The sequence below is a fragment of the Apium graveolens genome, unplaced genomic scaffold, assembly GCF_009905375.1.
Source record: "Apium graveolens cultivar Ventura unplaced genomic scaffold, ASM990537v1 ctg1800, whole genome shotgun sequence".
Classification (NCBI taxonomy): Eukaryota; Viridiplantae; Streptophyta; class Magnoliopsida; order Apiales; family Apiaceae; genus Apium; species Apium graveolens.
In genome coordinates, this window is record NW_027417401.1 from 24,075 (window position 1) to 42,595 (window position 18,521).

An 18,521-nucleotide genomic window follows, 5' to 3' on the forward strand; every position below is an offset into this window, starting at 1 on the left:
GCTAATTATATATACACAAAATTCACAAAATATATAAAAATAATATTCGCCATATATTTGATACATAAAAATATAATTTATAACTCACAAAAATAAGATTCATTGAAATGCAAACATGATTCACCTAAACTGTAAACGAGAATTACTGTTTGTTTGTAGAGTTCTCAGGATAAAAGAGTTTGTATTCCAAAACAAGCCCTGTGCAAGTGCAGATAACAGTAAGTTCATTCCACATGAAAGATGAAAAAGCATAACGATGATGACGAGTATTCACACTTCACAGTTTCAAGATCCCCAGCGATCATCTTTAGAAACTTTTATAATCTGATACATTTAAGGTATCCAGGGTAAATGAATAGACAATACTAGCTGCAATTTGCTTTGTAGGTACATTTGCATCATTATTAAGATGCTAGAACACCGTCAAGCTCAACTTTACCAGTGACTCCTTTTTCCTCGAAGTAGTCCTCCCTCGCATTGTCAGCCAGCATAAGGGCAACCAGCCAAAAAAGGGCTGAATCAAGGGAGATAAAAGCACCGCCTCCAAGAAGGCCTGTCTTAGCAGTAGGGCAAGATGTTTCCATATTATGATGCACATTCTTCGACCGGTGCCCCTGTTCAACTATTGTAGGCCATAATAGCAGTGCTGCAGCTAATCCAGCCGTACCCCTGTACTTCGGTATAAAGAATACAAAATATGGTTATAAAAGGTAGAACACATTGAAGGGCAAACAAGCTCTCTTCGATTACTCAATTCTCAACAAACAAGCAATTTACGCAAAAGAACTGACAAGTATCTTTAAACAAATTTCTGTGGTGTAAGACTGGTTTAATAAATGCATTGTAGATTTGGATAAATGTACATTTGATTCTCAGGTAGAAGGTAATGCCTGACATTCTAGTAATTCTTAAACAGATATTTCAATCAAATTAATAAAATAAAATGTTAATAGAAAAGGTAAGCCAGGTAACTAGAAAGTAGAAAGTGAAACAAGGTTTAAGAAACATGGGAGCTTGAAAAGACGCTTACAGAGCAATGTTGAAGAATACAAGGAAGCTAGTGCTCTGAAATAAAGCTGCCTGTGGAATAGTCTTTCCCTTGTAAGGATAAAAGAGAGACAAGAAACCAGTCACTGAAGCAACGACGAGAAATGCAAATGAAAGATAGCCCAAAGCAACGGTCGGGTCTGATGGATACTTGCAGATAACCACACCTTTTCCCGTAATTGGAGTTCCAGAAGCAGGCTAGAAATTAAAAACCATTACACAATAAGCTATGTTGGTCACAGAAGCTTACTACAGTGCATACAAGCGTCGAAATAGGTTGCCTTGTGATATTTCTCTAAAGCAACTAACCAAAAAACAGAATTATTCAGTGTTCAGTAAAACATTCAACCAAATAATCAAATCTGATGCAAGCCATGAACATTTAAAATTTATTTTGATGGAGAGCAGGAAGAGATGTTAAAGTGGAGTTTGAGGAAGATATAGTTGATATGGCCGAGTTGGTCTAAGGCGCCAGATTAAGGTTCTGGTCCGAAAGGGCGTGGGTTCAAATCCCACTGTCAACATGTATTTTTTTGGTTCAATTCTGTTGACAGCTCTATATCGGTAGGCTACTTGGTAAGATGCAGTCTGTTTCCTCTTACTCAACCTAGAGAATGCCTAGTTGATGTTGTTTTCTTGTTGAGTTCTGAAATTATTACTTGGCCGGAAAAAAAATTGCAGGAAGAATCTATAAACTTTAATAGTAGAAGAAAACCTTCTTATTTTCAGCAATGACTCCGAAAATGAAGGACAGAACACCAAATGTTGCCACAATCAAAGACATCTGTTTCGTCGTAAACGCCATCGTGAGTCTTCCCAGTAACACTGTTTATCTGCAATACAGTACCACAAAATGCTACTAACTTAATAAGTCGAGGACATATGATTCTACCACGAAAATTAATCATTAACCCAATAACCCATTTGTTTCAATTTTGGTAACAATCATATCCGAAGTTTCAGATCAAAACTACAACTTAACAAAAACAATATCATAGGCCGAAAGGCGAAAACTCATATAAAAAAGAACATTCATCTCAGTCTTACAATTATAATCACGAAACGAAACACCCAAATCTAACAACATAACTAAGAAAAACACAAATTTTATACACACAAAATTAATCACAAGCACTATAAGAAAACTGTCAATTAACATCACTCGTTAAAAATCCATTGCATTAGTGACCGATCACGAAAGAGTATACAAACATGAAGGGGAATCACAAGTAAGATAAAAACCATAATAGAACCACGATCAAGAACAGAGTAAAATGAATCAAAACATGATACAAGAATTACATTCACAAGTAACAAAACAAAACCATAATTAAACCACGATCAAGAACAGAGTAAAATGAATCAGAACATGATTGATATTAAAGAATTAAGAAAATATAAATTAAAATTCACACCTGCGAGAGACGTTGAACGGATTCTGATGATAAAATATACTGGCATGTGTATGTAATATGTATATATTACAGCTAAGTGCCACCCAACACAAGTTAATGTACGTAGACTTCTATTGCAACTAGGTTAGTTATTGACTGTGATTCGGTGAATAAAAGATTCTATTTCCGTAAATTGAATATACGTCGTAATTATGAGTAGTAGCATTATTTTGTTTTTATTTACTTTTTTAATAAATTGGTGAACAATTTGACATTTACTAAAAGTACTTATACATTTGTCTGTTTGGCAGCCGGTTACTACGAATTACAATGATTGATGGGGAGGGGTAACAATAATGAACAACGTGATGGTAATGGTTTAATGAGGGTCCGTATCCGATACAATGGCAGGACGGGGAAGTCAAACTAAGAGTTCACCGATACAATGGCAGGACGGCGAAGTCAAACTAAGAGTTCATGTGTTCATATTAGATGTGTAATTTGATTCGAGTAGAATCGAGTTTGAATTTATTAAACTTGAGTTTGAGTTTGAGTTTTTTTTCATCAAATCGAATTCAAAAAAATTGAACCTGAAAAATATGTTCATATGTTCAGATTCGATCTCTAAAATAAACAAGTCGAGTTCGAACTGTTCGAGAGTTTTCGAATTTATCAAATTTGAGCTTTTTATCGAGTTTTCGAGTTTATCCCAGTTTAACGAGTTTGTGCTTATCGGGTTTTTTAATGAATTGTCGAGTTTACCGAGTTTTCGAGTCGAGCTCATCGAATTTACCAGTTTTTAGACTTATCAGGGTTTCAAGTCTGACTTCGATTTCACAAAAATTATTTAAGTATATTAAATTAATTTTAAGTTCAACGGAAAATTATTTTTTTTATCCATTCAATATGAGACAATAAAATTGTAGAATAATATTTATGTTTCAATACTCAACTTTCTCCGATCAATTAACAATATTCTAATATTTATAAATATCTTACGGGTGTATTTTATCTTCATTACGTACTATATATCTTAAATATTATACGATAATAATAACAATGACCAAATGTGATTGTTTATCGTAAACAAATTTGATTTTTGCTTCTTCAAAATTGGCACCTTAGACCAAGAATTATTAGTAGTTGTATAAATCATATTTATTAGTATGATTTGTCACGAAGTGCAACTAGGGCTACGACTTATAAATTACGTTTATAATGTAAAAATGATATTGCAATTTGCATATGACAATATTACCATCTTATTATTTATTGTAGTTTATAATTGTACAATTTATATGGATACGAAAATTAGCAAACGAACTTAACCAAGTGATTGTTGCATTGACTAGTCATGATTAACTGAAATGATAATTGAGATAGCAGATACGTACATTTCACTAATACTAATAACATTTAATAAATATATCAGTTTAACAATCTTACTTACTATAAAAGAATTCAATATGATTTATAATGTTAGTTAAATATTTAAATTTAAGTACGAAAAAGTCTCTCGTTCGTATTATTTAAGTGACCAAGTCTATGTCATTCCATATGTCATGATTTTTTCCTGGACTTGATTTTCTTCTTCTTTTAACGCAAATTCTTACAAAAATAATAAATATTTTGACTTTATATTTTACATTTTTCAAAAAATGATTTGAAAGGTAAAAAAATATCAATTTAAATTTAAAAGTCAAAATTAAAATCAGTTTTAAAAAACCAATCGTAAGAAAGTATAAATAAATATATTGTAACAAACTATTTTAATTCAAATTTTTTACCAAATTTAATTCTAACATAATAATACTTGTAAATATACAAATATATAACAAATTAGTTTGTAAAATTAATATTAATAAATAATTAAATGACACATATATCCTCTGTTCCCAAAATCACCGATTAATCATCTGATTAATCGTTTCAATATATTCTGCCGATTCGATTTTATAATGCAATTAATCACTACACTTTTTCTCAAATTAATATATTTAGTTTAATAAATTAATTATTTTTTATTGTATTAAACACATCCGATTAATCATCGATTATCCGATTAATCACGGAAATGTGGCTCTACCAAACAATGCCGATTTCCGCTTTCTAGAACAATGCTATAACACCTAGCACATGAATATTTAAAAAACTAGAAAAAAAAAAGTAATCGAGCTCGAGTACGAGTCCATTTGAGTTCAAGTTGGAGTTTATCGAGTCGAATTCGAGCTGAACTCAAAAAAAACTCTACTCGGCTCGAGTTTTTTATCGAGCCCAAAAATGTGTTCGAACTCGAACTCGAAACGAGTTCGAGTCGAGTCGCGCGCATTTTATCGAGCCGAGCTCAAGTCGAGTTCGATCCGGGTTGGTTCGAATTACACCCCTAGTTCATATTCGTTGACTCATTTGTCGTTACGTTACCATAATGGGTGTAATCGACATGAGTTGAGTTGAACATTATCAAACTCGTCACGAACTCGATTAAAAAGTTTGAGTTCGAGCTTGAATTCGATCAAACCTTTAATTTCAATCTCGAAATTAGGTCCGCAAAAATTTTCATAGGCTCGTGTTCGATCGAAAACTCGAATTAATTTCAACAAATATTGACGAAAACTCAAAATATAAATAGTTAGGCTCGATTGTATTCAATTAAATATATACAATATAAATAAATATTTAACATATGTAGATATATTTATAATAAAAAATAAAAAAATAAAGTCTCGATAAAGCTCGCATGTCAGCCGAGTAATTTAAATCTCGAGTTCGTCTCAGTTAAAAAATTTGAATAGCTAGAGTTCTTGCTCGACTCAATTTTTATTAAATTGAATTCAAATATTTTACAAGTCAAGCTCATGTAGCTCACGAAGTGTATAACTCATTTACGCCCCTAGTTACCACCATGTTTGTAGCTTATTACTAATATAAATTTATACATATATATAATTTTTTAAATATATTTGTTAATCTAATATTAAAGTTTACATATGTTTTAGTCTTTTTTGCATATTAAAATTCTAATATTTTTCTTTTTGTGTTATTTTTCTCAATAGTTAAAGAAATATTTTAAAAATTTAAAACAATAATTTGTTAAAATAAAATTAAGAATACAAACTATATAGGAAAATAATTCATTGCCTTATTTGTCATTGCAATGCCAATTTTTGCAAATTAGAGGATTTTAATTTATAGTCCGTGGATTTCTGAGGCGCGACTATAACCTTAATAATATCAAATCTATGCTTATGATAAAATAAATGTTCAAAAAATTAAGACAAGCATTTAACAAGCCGTTTAATGACCCGATTTTTCGGATTTTTAAATCTAAATTGAAACTAAATAAAAATACTATTTATTAATTTAAAAGTTTGTTATAAAGGTGACTATTGTTGATGGAGAAATCTGGTAACAACAAAGTTTAAGATTCTACGCCGGATACAAGATCTACGATGGTGGTTCTTCGCCGGAAAAATAAGCGATGTGTGGTGTTTGTGTGTTAATTCGTGGTTGAGATTGATTAGGGTTTGTGGTTACCCTTTTTTAGCTCTGAACTTCCCACCCTCTTTCAATGTGCCTACGTACCCTTTATATTGGGATCAAATCTGACGTAGTTCTTGGGGAACATTAAATTTAATGGACTTAGACTTCTCATTCCAAGGCCCAACATGAGTCCTTCCAGAATTCGTCTTTCGCTAACTTTAGGAATGTCCAAGTATGAGGCCCAACCGCGAAGACTCAAGCCTTATTCGTAATCGTAGGACTTCTCAGATAGTGCATCTTTCTGCGCAAGGAGAACACTCCGCTATATCTATCTCACTTGATTTACGAACACAAGTATAGTCTCAGTTCACCCAAAATGTCGGACGCGTCCCTGTCCCCCCGAATGAGGATAACCCACCAGATAGCATGATAAGTGATCCCAAGCTTTTGGGTGCAAAGTACATGACGACTCCAAAGTTCTTCATAGAGGACACCCGTTGAATACAATAACAAAGATCCCAAAGCACACACCAGTGTTAACCCCGCATCCCCAACGAGGACACCCGTTGAATATATGAGGAGGATTTCAATTATCAGGCATACCTCTGGAGGCCTTCAAGTTTTTCACGAACATCCCTCTCCTCGATCGAATCAAGGAGGATATTATTCAAGGAGTACCTACAACAAATATGTTAGTAAAAACAATATTCATTGCTCTCTCCATGTTCGACTTGTTCTATGGTTGTCCTTGCTTGCCTTGTCCTAGGTGAGGACAAGCCTAACTATTCAAATGAATCTAAAACTATACATCTCCCTAGGCTAGGACGCGTACTCACCTCATGTAAGACACACACTTCTCCTTGCATTGTAATCTCGTATCCACATAACTCATATTACTCATTTCACCCAATAAGGGCGCGTCCGATCCTCATACATTACAGCCTAAAACCTTATTTTTCATCTTTTTGCCCCAAGTTAATTTCCATTGACTTGTATTTGATCCGAATACAACTACCGCCAAATTCCATATGAAGTTGGAAACAAAATTGGAATTTTAATCTTTGATTCTTAGCAAAAATTTGTATTATACTTTTATTGTCAAGAGGGCGCCTCCTCAAGCCTGGGTGCATCTTCCACTTATTCAGGTGTCTCTGAAGTCCATAAAAATTTTAACTGTTGCTTTACAGCTGTCACATACATCACCTTTACCCCTTTTCCCCTTTGCCTATAAATACCCCCATAAGGTAAAAACCCTAATTTTACTATTTCTCTCTCTAAGAAATCACCATCGTCGCCGCTGTTGAACTTTGAAGCCCGAAATTCGACGATTTCACCGTCATATTTTGCTTTTTCTATTCTTGATCGTATGTTTTTTGGGTTTAGAAAATTTTCCCTATTTAAATAGAATCGATTCGTATCCCTGTATATATAGTGTGGACGCGTCTTCATTTCATGACGCGTCCTAGTCTCTCCCAAATCTGCCTTTTAACTGATTTGGATAGTGCTTGCACAGAGCTTTTAGTTAAGCTTTATTTCAACTTCAAACCAAGTATGATAAATAAGTAGGACGCGTCCTCCATATGAATACTTTTCATCCCTTCATACTTTTTCTAAGTTAGGGCGCGTTCTTCCTTTGGACGCGTCCTATATCTTTCTCTTAACGTTTATCTTTCTTTAAATCATGGACATGCCTTCATCATTTTTATTTTCTTGTTTCAGCTGGAAGGAGATGGCACGTCTTCATCTTCTCCTTTTTATCCTTTTGAGGCTTTCAACAGACGATTGGGTTTTGATTCCCCATCCTCCATTTCATTCATCCCAAGATTACCTGAGTTCCACATGACAAATTCTTTTCTTGCAACTGAGGCTCAAGTTTTCAAATAAATCAAATATATGGGCCTCAATATATCTGCTTCTAGTCAGGATTCTATCGATGAAGTTCCTCTGAGTACAAGAGCGGTAAAGAAGAAACTCAAACGTAAGAGAGCCCCTCAATTACACGTTCATCAGCAATCGATGATTGGACATATAACGAAATTGTCCTTTCTTCCTCTCACAAGTCACAACCTCAAGTTGCATAATTTGACCCAAAGCTATCAAATTCACCAGTTCGAGATGATGAAGATGCGACAATTCATGAGGATGCGTCATCTGTTCAGGGCGCGCCCTCACCTCATAGTGAAAGTGAGTTTGAAAGGAGGGCCCCTGAACCCGAAAAATATCCCATCTCTCCATAAAAATCAACTTCTCCATTTGAGCATTGGGAGCCAAAAGATGTGGAGTTGGACTTTGATTGAAAGGAACTTGAGAATCTTCCTGTTAGGAATATGTGTATTAGTTTGATGATAAGTTAAGCAAAATACTTAAGTAGAAATCTAGTGTTTGTAGCCTCAACGGATAAGACCATCTTGGCTATCCGTTGAAGGAGTAGCTGTACTTAGCAATAAGTTTAGTATTGTAGCACATTTCACTCTCTGGTTTCAAGCTGTAATTCTTAGATGTTGTTAGGAAATAATCAGTCATGTTGACTACTAATGGATGTACAAATCAGAGGGCTAATTGTAAATATTTCATGCCTTGTAATTTTGTATAAGTGAAGAAGTGTCAACGGATATTGAAGACCTTCAACGGATAAGAAACAAAGCTTCAACGGATGTCTCTAATGCTTCAACGGATAAGTGCTTCAACGGATAAAGACTTCAACTGATAATGCATCAACGGATAAAGCTTCAACGGATAAAGCCTCAACGTATAAGGCATCAACGGATGAAAGCTTCAACGGATGCTTAGTTCATTAGCAGTTGATAGTGACAATTCACAAGCTGACAGAGGCACATGGGTTGACAGAGACATACTGGAATGTGGAAGCCTCTCGGAGGAATCAAGAAAATGCAGCATTTCCATTCTGATGCGAATAAGGAAGTATTCAAATATTTACAGATTATCCTAGATTGCATTGGATAGAGAAATGAAGAAGAAACATGTGAAGAATCTTTTCAATTGTATTTTACAGTTTGTCTTCACTTGTAAACTTGGTGATATATAAACCAAGTAGCAGCTAGTAATTAGACATGAATTTTCCGGAGCTGTTTAGAAATATCAAAAGAGAAAATCATCTAGTTTGTACTAGGAAGCAGCTGTGATTTAATTCTTTGAATCACAGATTTTCTGAAATAACACATCTCTGGTGGAACAACAAATCCACCAGAAAAGTTTTTAAGTTCTTTGTGCTCATTACATTTGTGTTTGAATATATATCTGTCTGCACCAGCTTCAAGCAATTCACACACATTTGATCACTCAAACACTTAGCCTTAGAAACTGCTCAAAACTTGAAAAAGTTTTGAGATTTAAATTCAACCCCCCTTCTGTAAATCTCATTGTTAGTCCACTGGGAATAACACTTCCTGAAACGGAGAAAAATGTCTGGAGAAAGAAAGAACAAAAACTTGTAACATGGAGAATTTATAGATCCCTAGGATGGTACTTACCCCAAAACTTCTTTCTTTTGGCGTAGGTGCGCCCTTGCACCCTTACATCAAGAAGATTCTTAAATGGTATGACGTTGCTCTTATTCAACTTTTTCCAAATTCTTACAAGTTGGCATGGGCTCTCTACATTATGTATCATGACTGTAAATTGGGCGCTCCCTCTATGAAGGAGTTCAGCTTCCTTTTGGTATTCGGAGGTCTATCTCTGGCTGTAATTTTTTGGTTGTTAACAAGTGGCTTAACAATAAAGGTTTTAATGAAGGCAAAGTTAGTCATGAAAGGGAACATCTATGACGTGAAGAGACCTCGAGTTTGCTTTAACTTGGAACCAAGTGAGTTATGACACATCCTATGTTGAAGACGCGTCCTTCTATTCTCTTTACATTTTTTCCTTAATTTCTTTTCACTAAATTTAACTTTTTTCCTTTAGATAAGAGAACTCACAAAGAGCTGTCTGGAAAAAGAAAGAAGAGAGCCAAAAGAGTGTTGAAATATGATGAGAAAATTTTTAATTTGAAAGACATGATCACAAAAGCTACTTTAAAAAGAGTGGGTGCTCTTTCTGAAAGGGGTGGGTTCCCTTTGTAAATATCGTGAATTTACAAGTGGGAAGCCTGTCCCAACTACTTCTGAGAAAGCTAAGGGGTTTGATGTTGAGGAGTTGGTACAGATTAACATCAACAAGAAGGTTGATATGGAACAAGGTAACATTAGTTGTTCGTAGGCGCATCTTCATCCATGACACGTCTTAAATTGTTACTTGCACATATGTTTTTACTTGTAATTTTAGTTGCCTTCTCTTTTATATGCATATTATGACACGTCTACCGGTAGGGAGCGTCCTTATTTCCTCCTTTATCTATGTTTATTTCTTCATTATTTATTTATATAATTAGCATGTTAAACACTGCAGGGTGCGTCCTCTTAGTTGGGCGCGTCTTTTTTCTAAATACTCTTACATTTCTTTTAAGAAATGACTTATTTGCCTAAGGGATTCGAAGTTGGCGCCCAGAAGAAGAAAAAAGCTGAAAGGAGCAGGAGTACTCAGAAAATTAAAGAAGTCATTGCAGCCAAAGCTCCAACTCCTCATCCCCCTAAAATCATTGATACTACAGTTATCGATATTCCAGATAATGAGGACGCGCACTCTAAGCATCAAAAAACAGATCCTAAAGAGCATTCACTTGTTCACAAGTATTTGGGCGCGGCCTCTTCTGGTTACTTCACTGAGGAGGAGGTGATGAATTGGAACTTCAGGACTGAAGAGCAAACCTCTCAAGACATAATGAGGGCAATTGATGAGCTTCATTTCCATGCCAATCAAAGCTTCAACATGGAAGCTAAGCTGAGGATGTGTCTTGCCACTGTCGAAAATGAGAAAGGCAAACTTCAGGACAGAGTCAAGTCCTTGGAGAAGAACATTTCTATTCTCACAAAGGAGAAAGATGCTGAGATTCTCAACTTACAAATGGATAAAGCGTGTCTTAAATGCCAAATTACTTCCATGAAGAAGTCTATGGATCAAGTTATTTATCTCAACTCTACACTGCGGATGGAGCTAGATATTTTAAATGATGACAGACTGTATGGTTGAAAGGTTGAGAGGAAGTTGGTGAGGCAGGCTTGTTTTACTGCTGGTTTTGAGGAATGGTGTTCTGGTTTCATTACCAATGATCCAAAGTACTCATTCTCAAAGTTTGACGAGGAAACCCAAAAATGGGTTAGTGAATTCAAAGTGAGGGCAGTTGATTCCATTAAGGACAAAAGGGTGGCCTTTGACCTAGAGGAAGCTGAAGAGGAAGATGACGCGTCTCCACCTCCTTCACCACTCCAAAGTCAACCTCATCGGTCTCCATCAAAAGAGGGCAGCAAAGATGGCAACCAAGACAAAAACCAGGGCGTGCCCCTGCTTAGGACGCACATTTATTTCAGGCCTTTTAATATTTTGAAAAATTATGGGTGCATGTCCCTTTAAGCCTTACAAAGTTATAAATAATTATTTTTATTGGTGTTTTTGATGATGACTCTTCAAGGCCTTGTGCCTTGAATTATTTTTTCATAAGCTTTTATTTACCTGCAATTTTGTGATATTACTTTATAAGGCAATGCATATATTGGGCGCGCCCACATTTCTGGGCGCGTCCTCCTAACACTATTTAGCTATTCTGAACTAGCCTTGCATAACTAAATATAGATTAATCATGGTACCATGAGGGCGCATCCTTTTATCAAAGCACATCTACCTTAGTGGGGTCCTTGTTACCCCTTTGACTTAAATTTCTTGCCTAGTTAATTTTTGAAGGCAAAATGCTAGTTTTTGGGTGCGTCCACATTTCAGGGGGCGTCCTCCCGCATATTCCTGTGCCTTGATTTCAACATTTATTTCACAAGCATAAGATGTGAATCATATCTAACTTTTAATTTTCACCTCAGGCATGATTTTTAAAGAGGGCGCGCCTTTCCTTAAGGCGCGTCGACCATCTTTCATATTTCCTTATTTTACGCCTTATTTTGTTTTTACAAGTGCTTTAAAATGTTAAATAGATATTTTTTTAAATTGGGTAGCGTCTAGCAGTGGTGGTGCATCTTCCTTCTTTTATCACATTAAGTTTTATCAGATAATAGGGACTCTTCTTAAGTACTCTATTTTGTATTGTTTTACTATAAGACATGAGGGCGCATGCTAGTATTTAGCGCACTCATTTATTATCAAAAATGGGAGGGCGCGCCTTTATATATTATTGTTAGGTCACACACACACTGTAGAGGGGGGTGAATACAGTATATAGTACACTCAAATCGAACTTTAAGAATTTAAGTAACAGAAAACAAACTTTATTGAAACAATAAACTCTGTTACAGTATGGAACTGTTACCTCTCAGTGATGAACAAATATCACGAGAGCTGCTAGGGTTACAATGAATAATCTTTTCTAATAATGATAACACTTATAGTGTAAACCCTATGTCTGTGTTTATATACTACACAGTTACAAGATAATCGCTAATTGATATGGAATATAATTCTGCTTCCTAAAATATATCAATCAGATATATTTTCTTCCAAGTATTCCATTCTTCACAAAATTCCTTCTTCATGCATATCTCTTCTTATGTTTATCTCGATCTTCTTTCCTTTAATCAGCTACTGTCCTTATCTGATTGTCCTTCAGCACTTAAGTTCTGATATCTATCTTCTGATGATTATCTCCTGATAATATAAGTACTGATATCCTTAAGTCCTGACTTCCAGTATAAGTACTGATCAACAGTTAAGTACTGATTTATCCTGTTCACGTAAGATCTGAAAGCTAAACATAAAACATATTAGCCATGACATTATCAAATATATCTAACAATCTCCCCCAACTTGTAAATTAACAAAATATACAAGTTTAACAGATATTTGATGATGTCAAAAACATTAAGTACAAATGCATGAGAAATAGACTAGATAACTACAACTTACAGTCCTTAAAGTTTTTACCAATTTCAACTTCTGATAACAACTTCAATCTGTATAAATATCATAATTTAAGCAGTTGTAGATCTTCGACTTGGCTTCTTCATTTTCTGATCTCTCTGATGTCAGGAGTTGTTCTGAGATAGTTCTTCAATAAACATTTCTCAGCATATCTTAGTTCATCAATCATTCTCCTTTTAACACCTTTAAGCTCTGCAGTATCTTCACCAGTTTGAAAGATTGCAGCTCTGAGATCATTAATCTTTGCTTTTCTCAACTCCTGATCTAGTCTTATGACATAAGCTTTGTCAGACTCAAGATTGAATTCAAATCCCTTAATACCAAGATACGTTCTGATCTGTGCAGTATTAGGCTTCATATCAACAATATCACCATTGTGATCTCTGTACTTTGGAACATATATGCTGTCAGACTTAACATGTAACACCCCCAGATCCGGGGTCGGGGATCCGGGTCGTCACGAGTTCCATTTCCCTTAACAACACCCAATCTTAATAAATAATCAACTACTCTGTACTTTGACCCCACAATAAACACACACACCACAAGTTATAGTCTCAGAGATGAATATCCAAAAATAATCACAAATCGTTTTATTCCACAATTATATGCCAATACACCTTAAATAGGTTTCTGAATAAATTTACATTTCTTTGCCATTATTACAATTCATAAATATACATAATCTGATACATCAAAAGTTGAAAGCCTAGCCTATTGGTAGTTCCTACCTCAGCTATGGCGGCATCAGTGCTTCTAGAAAACTGCGGAACGTCTCCTAACCTCTTGCAAATCGGGAGCTTGGTTCGGTTCATCTTGTCTATCTGATATTGTGTGATGAAAGAAGAAAGCAAGGGTGAGCAGCAAGCCCACCAAAATAATATGTATAATGATTAATAGTATATGAGCCTACTCATAATACTCATGAAAGTCTTGGTCAAAAGAAATGAACCAAGTTGATATCTTAATGCGATGAAGTCGCAAAATATTCAGTATATATATACATATATACTTTTCAAAATATTGGAAGTCCTCTTCCATGCATAATACACACAACGTTCCAGTTTATAACTGTATAAAAATATCGTTGCAAGGTGATCTAATATATCTAACCTTGTCTCAACGTTTTTCTGAAAATCTTTGTCATACATAAGATAATCATTTACTAGATATAAGTTTAAAAGATGAAGTTACAAGATACTCCAATATACTTATATCTTTTCCAAATACTACTTGAACTACCACCGTTCAAGTTATAAATAGTTCAAAAGTTCATCACATAGATGAGACTACAAGATAATACTTGAATAGATTCAACCTTTAAAATATCATCAAAATAAAATGAAGTTATGAGATACTTCATTTGATGCAAACATCATTTTGAAAACTTGACCCTGCCAACACTCAACAATCGCCCAACCGTAGCCTTTCTATCGAAGTGCTCTGGGTAGTGTTGCAGAAATATCCAATTGGATGATGAACTCATTACGGGAGTTTGCCGCGCCAGGAAGACCACTTACGATGATCAGTCGTAGTAGTGCAACCCCACCATTTTCTACATGTAGAGGAGAACCTGTCGGATTTACTTGTCAACCGAACACTGAACTCCTAAGGAATGGACCGCCTTAGCGGAACTTCCAGGCCATTTGGGCCAATATAATAAGGCTGGGCCGGCGCCACTCGACCACTTACGCCACTCCTAGTTCAGATGAAATCCATGACTCTGAAACGTAAAGCTCGTCCCCACTTTCCCCAAGTAGAAACTTGTTGATACGGCTTCACCAAGAAGTCGTATATAGTTGGAAAGGAGAACTCACCGATATTTCCCAGGCGATGCCTGTTAATGGATTAACTTGTTCCAAGAATTTTACTTCCCGAGTGTTGGGTAAGTAATCGATTCATTTAACAAAACAGCAACCTTGTTGCGAATATAAAACACACCACAGAGCCGGATCCCTCAGGTTTTGAGCGAGTATTTAAATCCCCTTCGAAAGGAGGATCTTAAATATAAAAATGAGTTTTGGGATCTGCTCTAACTTTTAAAAATCATTTTGAAGACTCGCAAAATATTTTTAAGAATGTTTGGAGTGATGCTAATTTAACAAAATAAATCAGTCCCAATATATTAGAAAATATCTGAATATTATTATTTAAATAATATTTCCATAAAGAATAATCTTTATAAAAATAATTGAAGTAGAAGTTTTGAAACTTATACTTGAAATGAATATTAAATAACCAAAGATATACCTATACGAAAGTACTATCTTTATTTGAATAATCAAAAGTGAGTTTGATTATCGATACCTTATTCTTTAATAAAATAAAGAATATATCTCAGCAAATAATCGGAGTCATAGATCCTCAAATGAATATTCAAGTAATATTCAATAAATAATATAAAGGAGTCATACGCCTTCGAATAATATTCGAAATAATATTCAATAATAAAATAAAGTTAAAGTTATCGAATAAACCTTATTCGATTAATAGTTTTGAAAACTATGACCATATATATATATATATATATAAGTATATATATATATATTTATATTTATATCCATATATACAAAATCTACTCGGGATCCTCGACTCCCGGTTTTAGAAAATATTTCCACCTTTGGGTCCCTATACTAAGGGTATATGCAAATTACCGCTATCCTCTAGCATAGGTATTATCAACAATTATATATGGAAAGAATACGAAACAGGCATGCATATATATTCCATATCAGCATGCTTCAATATATCGCAAAATTTGCTAATTTAACCATCATGCATCTATCACAAGATAATGCATATACAAGTGTATACATCACAACAACAGTATAACAGATAGAAAACTTGCCTGAGCGACTGGGGGTTACGAATGGCTCGGGACGAGTCTGGTAACCTATAAGCAACAAGTAAGTTGGAATTAAACCAAAGTCACTTGTAAATCTATACTTTAACTAACTTAGCCTCTAACGCTTGTTTTGCGCTCACTGATTCGCTTAAGTCACTCGGGTACCCTCGGCTCCACCATTTTTAATAATTTAACCTTTACGAGTTTTAAGGCGATTCCTTCGCGAGTGTCTTACTAACTGCCTAACACACTTACCATAAATGTTTCATACATTAATTAACCCTTTTTGGTCTTTAACCTATGTTTCAAAGTAAGGCGAGGGGAAAAGTTTCGTTCGTGAAACGCCGTTACTTGAAACGGTCGTTTCTCCTAAACCGTGCATCCGAATCGAACGAACTACATATCAAAATGAAGCTCGTAACATGAGCTATCTAGACATAGCAATGGTCATAATCTAGCAGGGGGTTCTCGGGTCCTAATGCTATGCACAAAAACAGTCTAAAGAAAATCGGACGTTACGACGGCTATGTTTACGCGATTACCCAATTTTAAACAACTCCAAATCATCTCACAATCAACCCACAATCACAACCCAATTCAACCTCAAATCCAACATACAACCAACATCCATCCTTATCACATCATAACAACCCCAACAAATCCACATTAACCATTTATACTTATTCCTCACATGAACTCAAAGCTTTACTTAGGTTCTTTAACTAATTACCAAGATTTACAACTCCAACAATGCAACAAAACCAACTAATCTCTACAAACTCAACCAAAATTCAACCAATCAAGCATCATGCTTCACATATGCTATATCAAACACATTCAATCCTAATTACTCAAAACTAAAGCTAGGGTTTGTAGTTTATACCTTCCTTGGAGAGTGGAGAATCAAGAGAATGGCTTGGAATCACCTTTAAAGCCCTTATCCAAGCTTAATCTAAACAAAACTTCAAGAACACAAATTTTAGTTCTTGAAAACACTATTCACCATTTTCTTTCATGATTTATAGAAAAAGATTGGCTTGGAATTAGAAGCTTAAACTTATAGGAAGTATGTAACTATCCATGGGGAAGCTTAGATACTTACCTTGCTAAATAGTAAGTGGTGGAGCTTGGATCTTCAAATTTTAAGAAATGCACCCGAGAGCTTGAAGAAGAAGAAGAGAGATTTTTGTGTTTTGGCTTGATTTGCTTTTGGTTGGTTGATTTTTGTTGTTTGCTTTAGTGAATTACCTAGTTGCCCTTGGTTTTGTGTGGTTAAAAAGTCACCACATCTCCTTCCTCCCCATGTCATGCTTGTGTCATCCTCATGATGTCATCCTCCCTTCCTTGTCCTCTTTCTATTGGTTGGATGACATCATTCCCACTAATCCCTTTGATTAACTTCCTAATCGTTTGCCTAATGACCGCTGATCTGTTATACGGTTCGCTTAACTTTCGTTTTCGTTTATCGTTTGAGGGATCATACCCGGGATCTTATTACTTAGGTTTCCTTAACCTTTCTCAATATATTATATTCCTTTTATGATCCTCTCCTATAATCCTTTAATTTAAATCCTTTTTATCCTGTTACCTTTTTCTCAAATCTTTCCGTATCTAGTGTATTTCCGGGAAAAATCAAAGTGTTCGGATTTGGATTCTGACGATCTTTACATACACTTATATCCCATATAAAGTACTAATAAAATCTCAGAATATCCATATCAGAACCCCTACATAGTGTGGCATGAAAAGTTTTCTCATTCAGCAAAAACACTATTCATAAGGGTTTCAAAAATTTCCCAAAAATTGGGGTTATTACAGTCTCCCCTCCTTAAAAGGATTCCGTCCCGGAATCAGATAGAAAACAAATGGGGATACTTTCTTAGCATTACACTTTCTAACTCTCGAGTCAATTTTCCCACATTGTGGTTCTACCACCAAACTCTGCCTAGTTTGATAATCCTTCTCCTAAGCACTTGTTCCTTTTCACTCTATAACCCTTCCGGGTTGCTCCATATAGGTTACGTCGGGTTGCATATCTATGCGCTCATATGCCTCTATTTGTCTGGCATCTGAATTACACTTCCTTAACATTGATACTTGAAACACGTTACGACCTGCTACATGTTCGGGGTTAGGGCTAGCTCATATGCTAACTTCCCAAACGTCTTAATATATCCAAGGGTCCAACAAATTGTAGACTTAGCTTTCCTTTCTTTCCGAACCTCATCAATCCTTTCCAAGGGATACCTATAACATTACTAGGTCCCCTATTTCATACACTTTATCCTTTCGTGTCAAATCAACATACTTATCATGTCCATCTTGGGCTACTACCAGCCGTCCTCTGATTAGATCTATCATATCCTTGGTCCTTTAGACCACTGCTGGTCCGAGCATCTTGCGCTCTACAACTTCATCCTAACATAAGGGAGATCGATATTGTCTTCCCTCAAGGATCTCATAAGGCGATATCTCAATACTGACATATGATCTATTGTCGTAAGAAAACTCAATCCGTGTTAAGTGATCATTCCAATTTCTTTCAAGTCTATTGCACAGACTCTCATTATAGCTTTTAGTATTAGAGCTTTTGCTTCTCAATACCCATCCTTTTCGAGTTCGTAATCGCTACTACCTTCCGTTCCTAATATTATACTGGTTATACTTTTGCTCGTTAGCGTTCTATAACCTTTTAATAACCACGTCAACCTTAGTATCACGAATGTGTTTCCATTCCGCATACTACCACCACTTTATTACTCCTTTTTCAGTTGTTTCTA

The 18,521-nt window shown here is 35.2% G+C and overlaps 1 protein-coding gene and 1 non-coding gene across 2 annotated transcripts; one reads left to right on the forward strand and one right to left on the reverse strand.

The window, feature by feature from the left end:
- Positions 1 to 207: 207 nt before the first annotated feature.
- LOC141700126 (uncharacterized) lies at positions 208 to 2,615 on the reverse strand. Its single transcript, XM_074503901.1, has 4 exons — positions 2,463 to 2,615; positions 1,763 to 1,880; positions 1,031 to 1,245; positions 208 to 669 (listed from the first exon to the last, which is right to left on the reverse strand). Exons 2-4 carry the CDS (start codon positions 1,850 to 1,852, stop codon positions 405 to 407), a joined length of 570 nt encoding a protein of 189 aa, XP_074360002.1. The 5' UTR covers positions 1,853 to 1,880; positions 2,463 to 2,615; the 3' UTR covers positions 208 to 404.
- TRNAL-AAG (transfer RNA leucine (anticodon AAG)) lies at positions 1,491 to 1,571 on the forward strand. The gene has a single exon. It is a non-coding gene; the product is annotated as a tRNA-Leu (tRNA).
- Positions 2,616 to 18,521: the final 15,906 nt, after the last annotated feature.

Coding starts and splice junctions, on each gene's coding strand:
- LOC141700126 (XM_074503901.1), bottom strand. CDS start 1,852: ATGGCGTTTACGACGAAACAGATGTCTTTGATTGTGGCAACATTTGGT. Junction 1,246..1,762: donor TCATTGCTGAAAATAAGAAG/GTTTTCTTCTAC, acceptor TTTAATTTCTAG/CCTGCTTCTGGAACTCCAAT. Junction 670..1,030: donor GTATTCTTCAACATTGCTCT/GTAAGCGTCTTT, acceptor ACCGAAGTACAG/GGGTACGGCTGGATTAGCTG.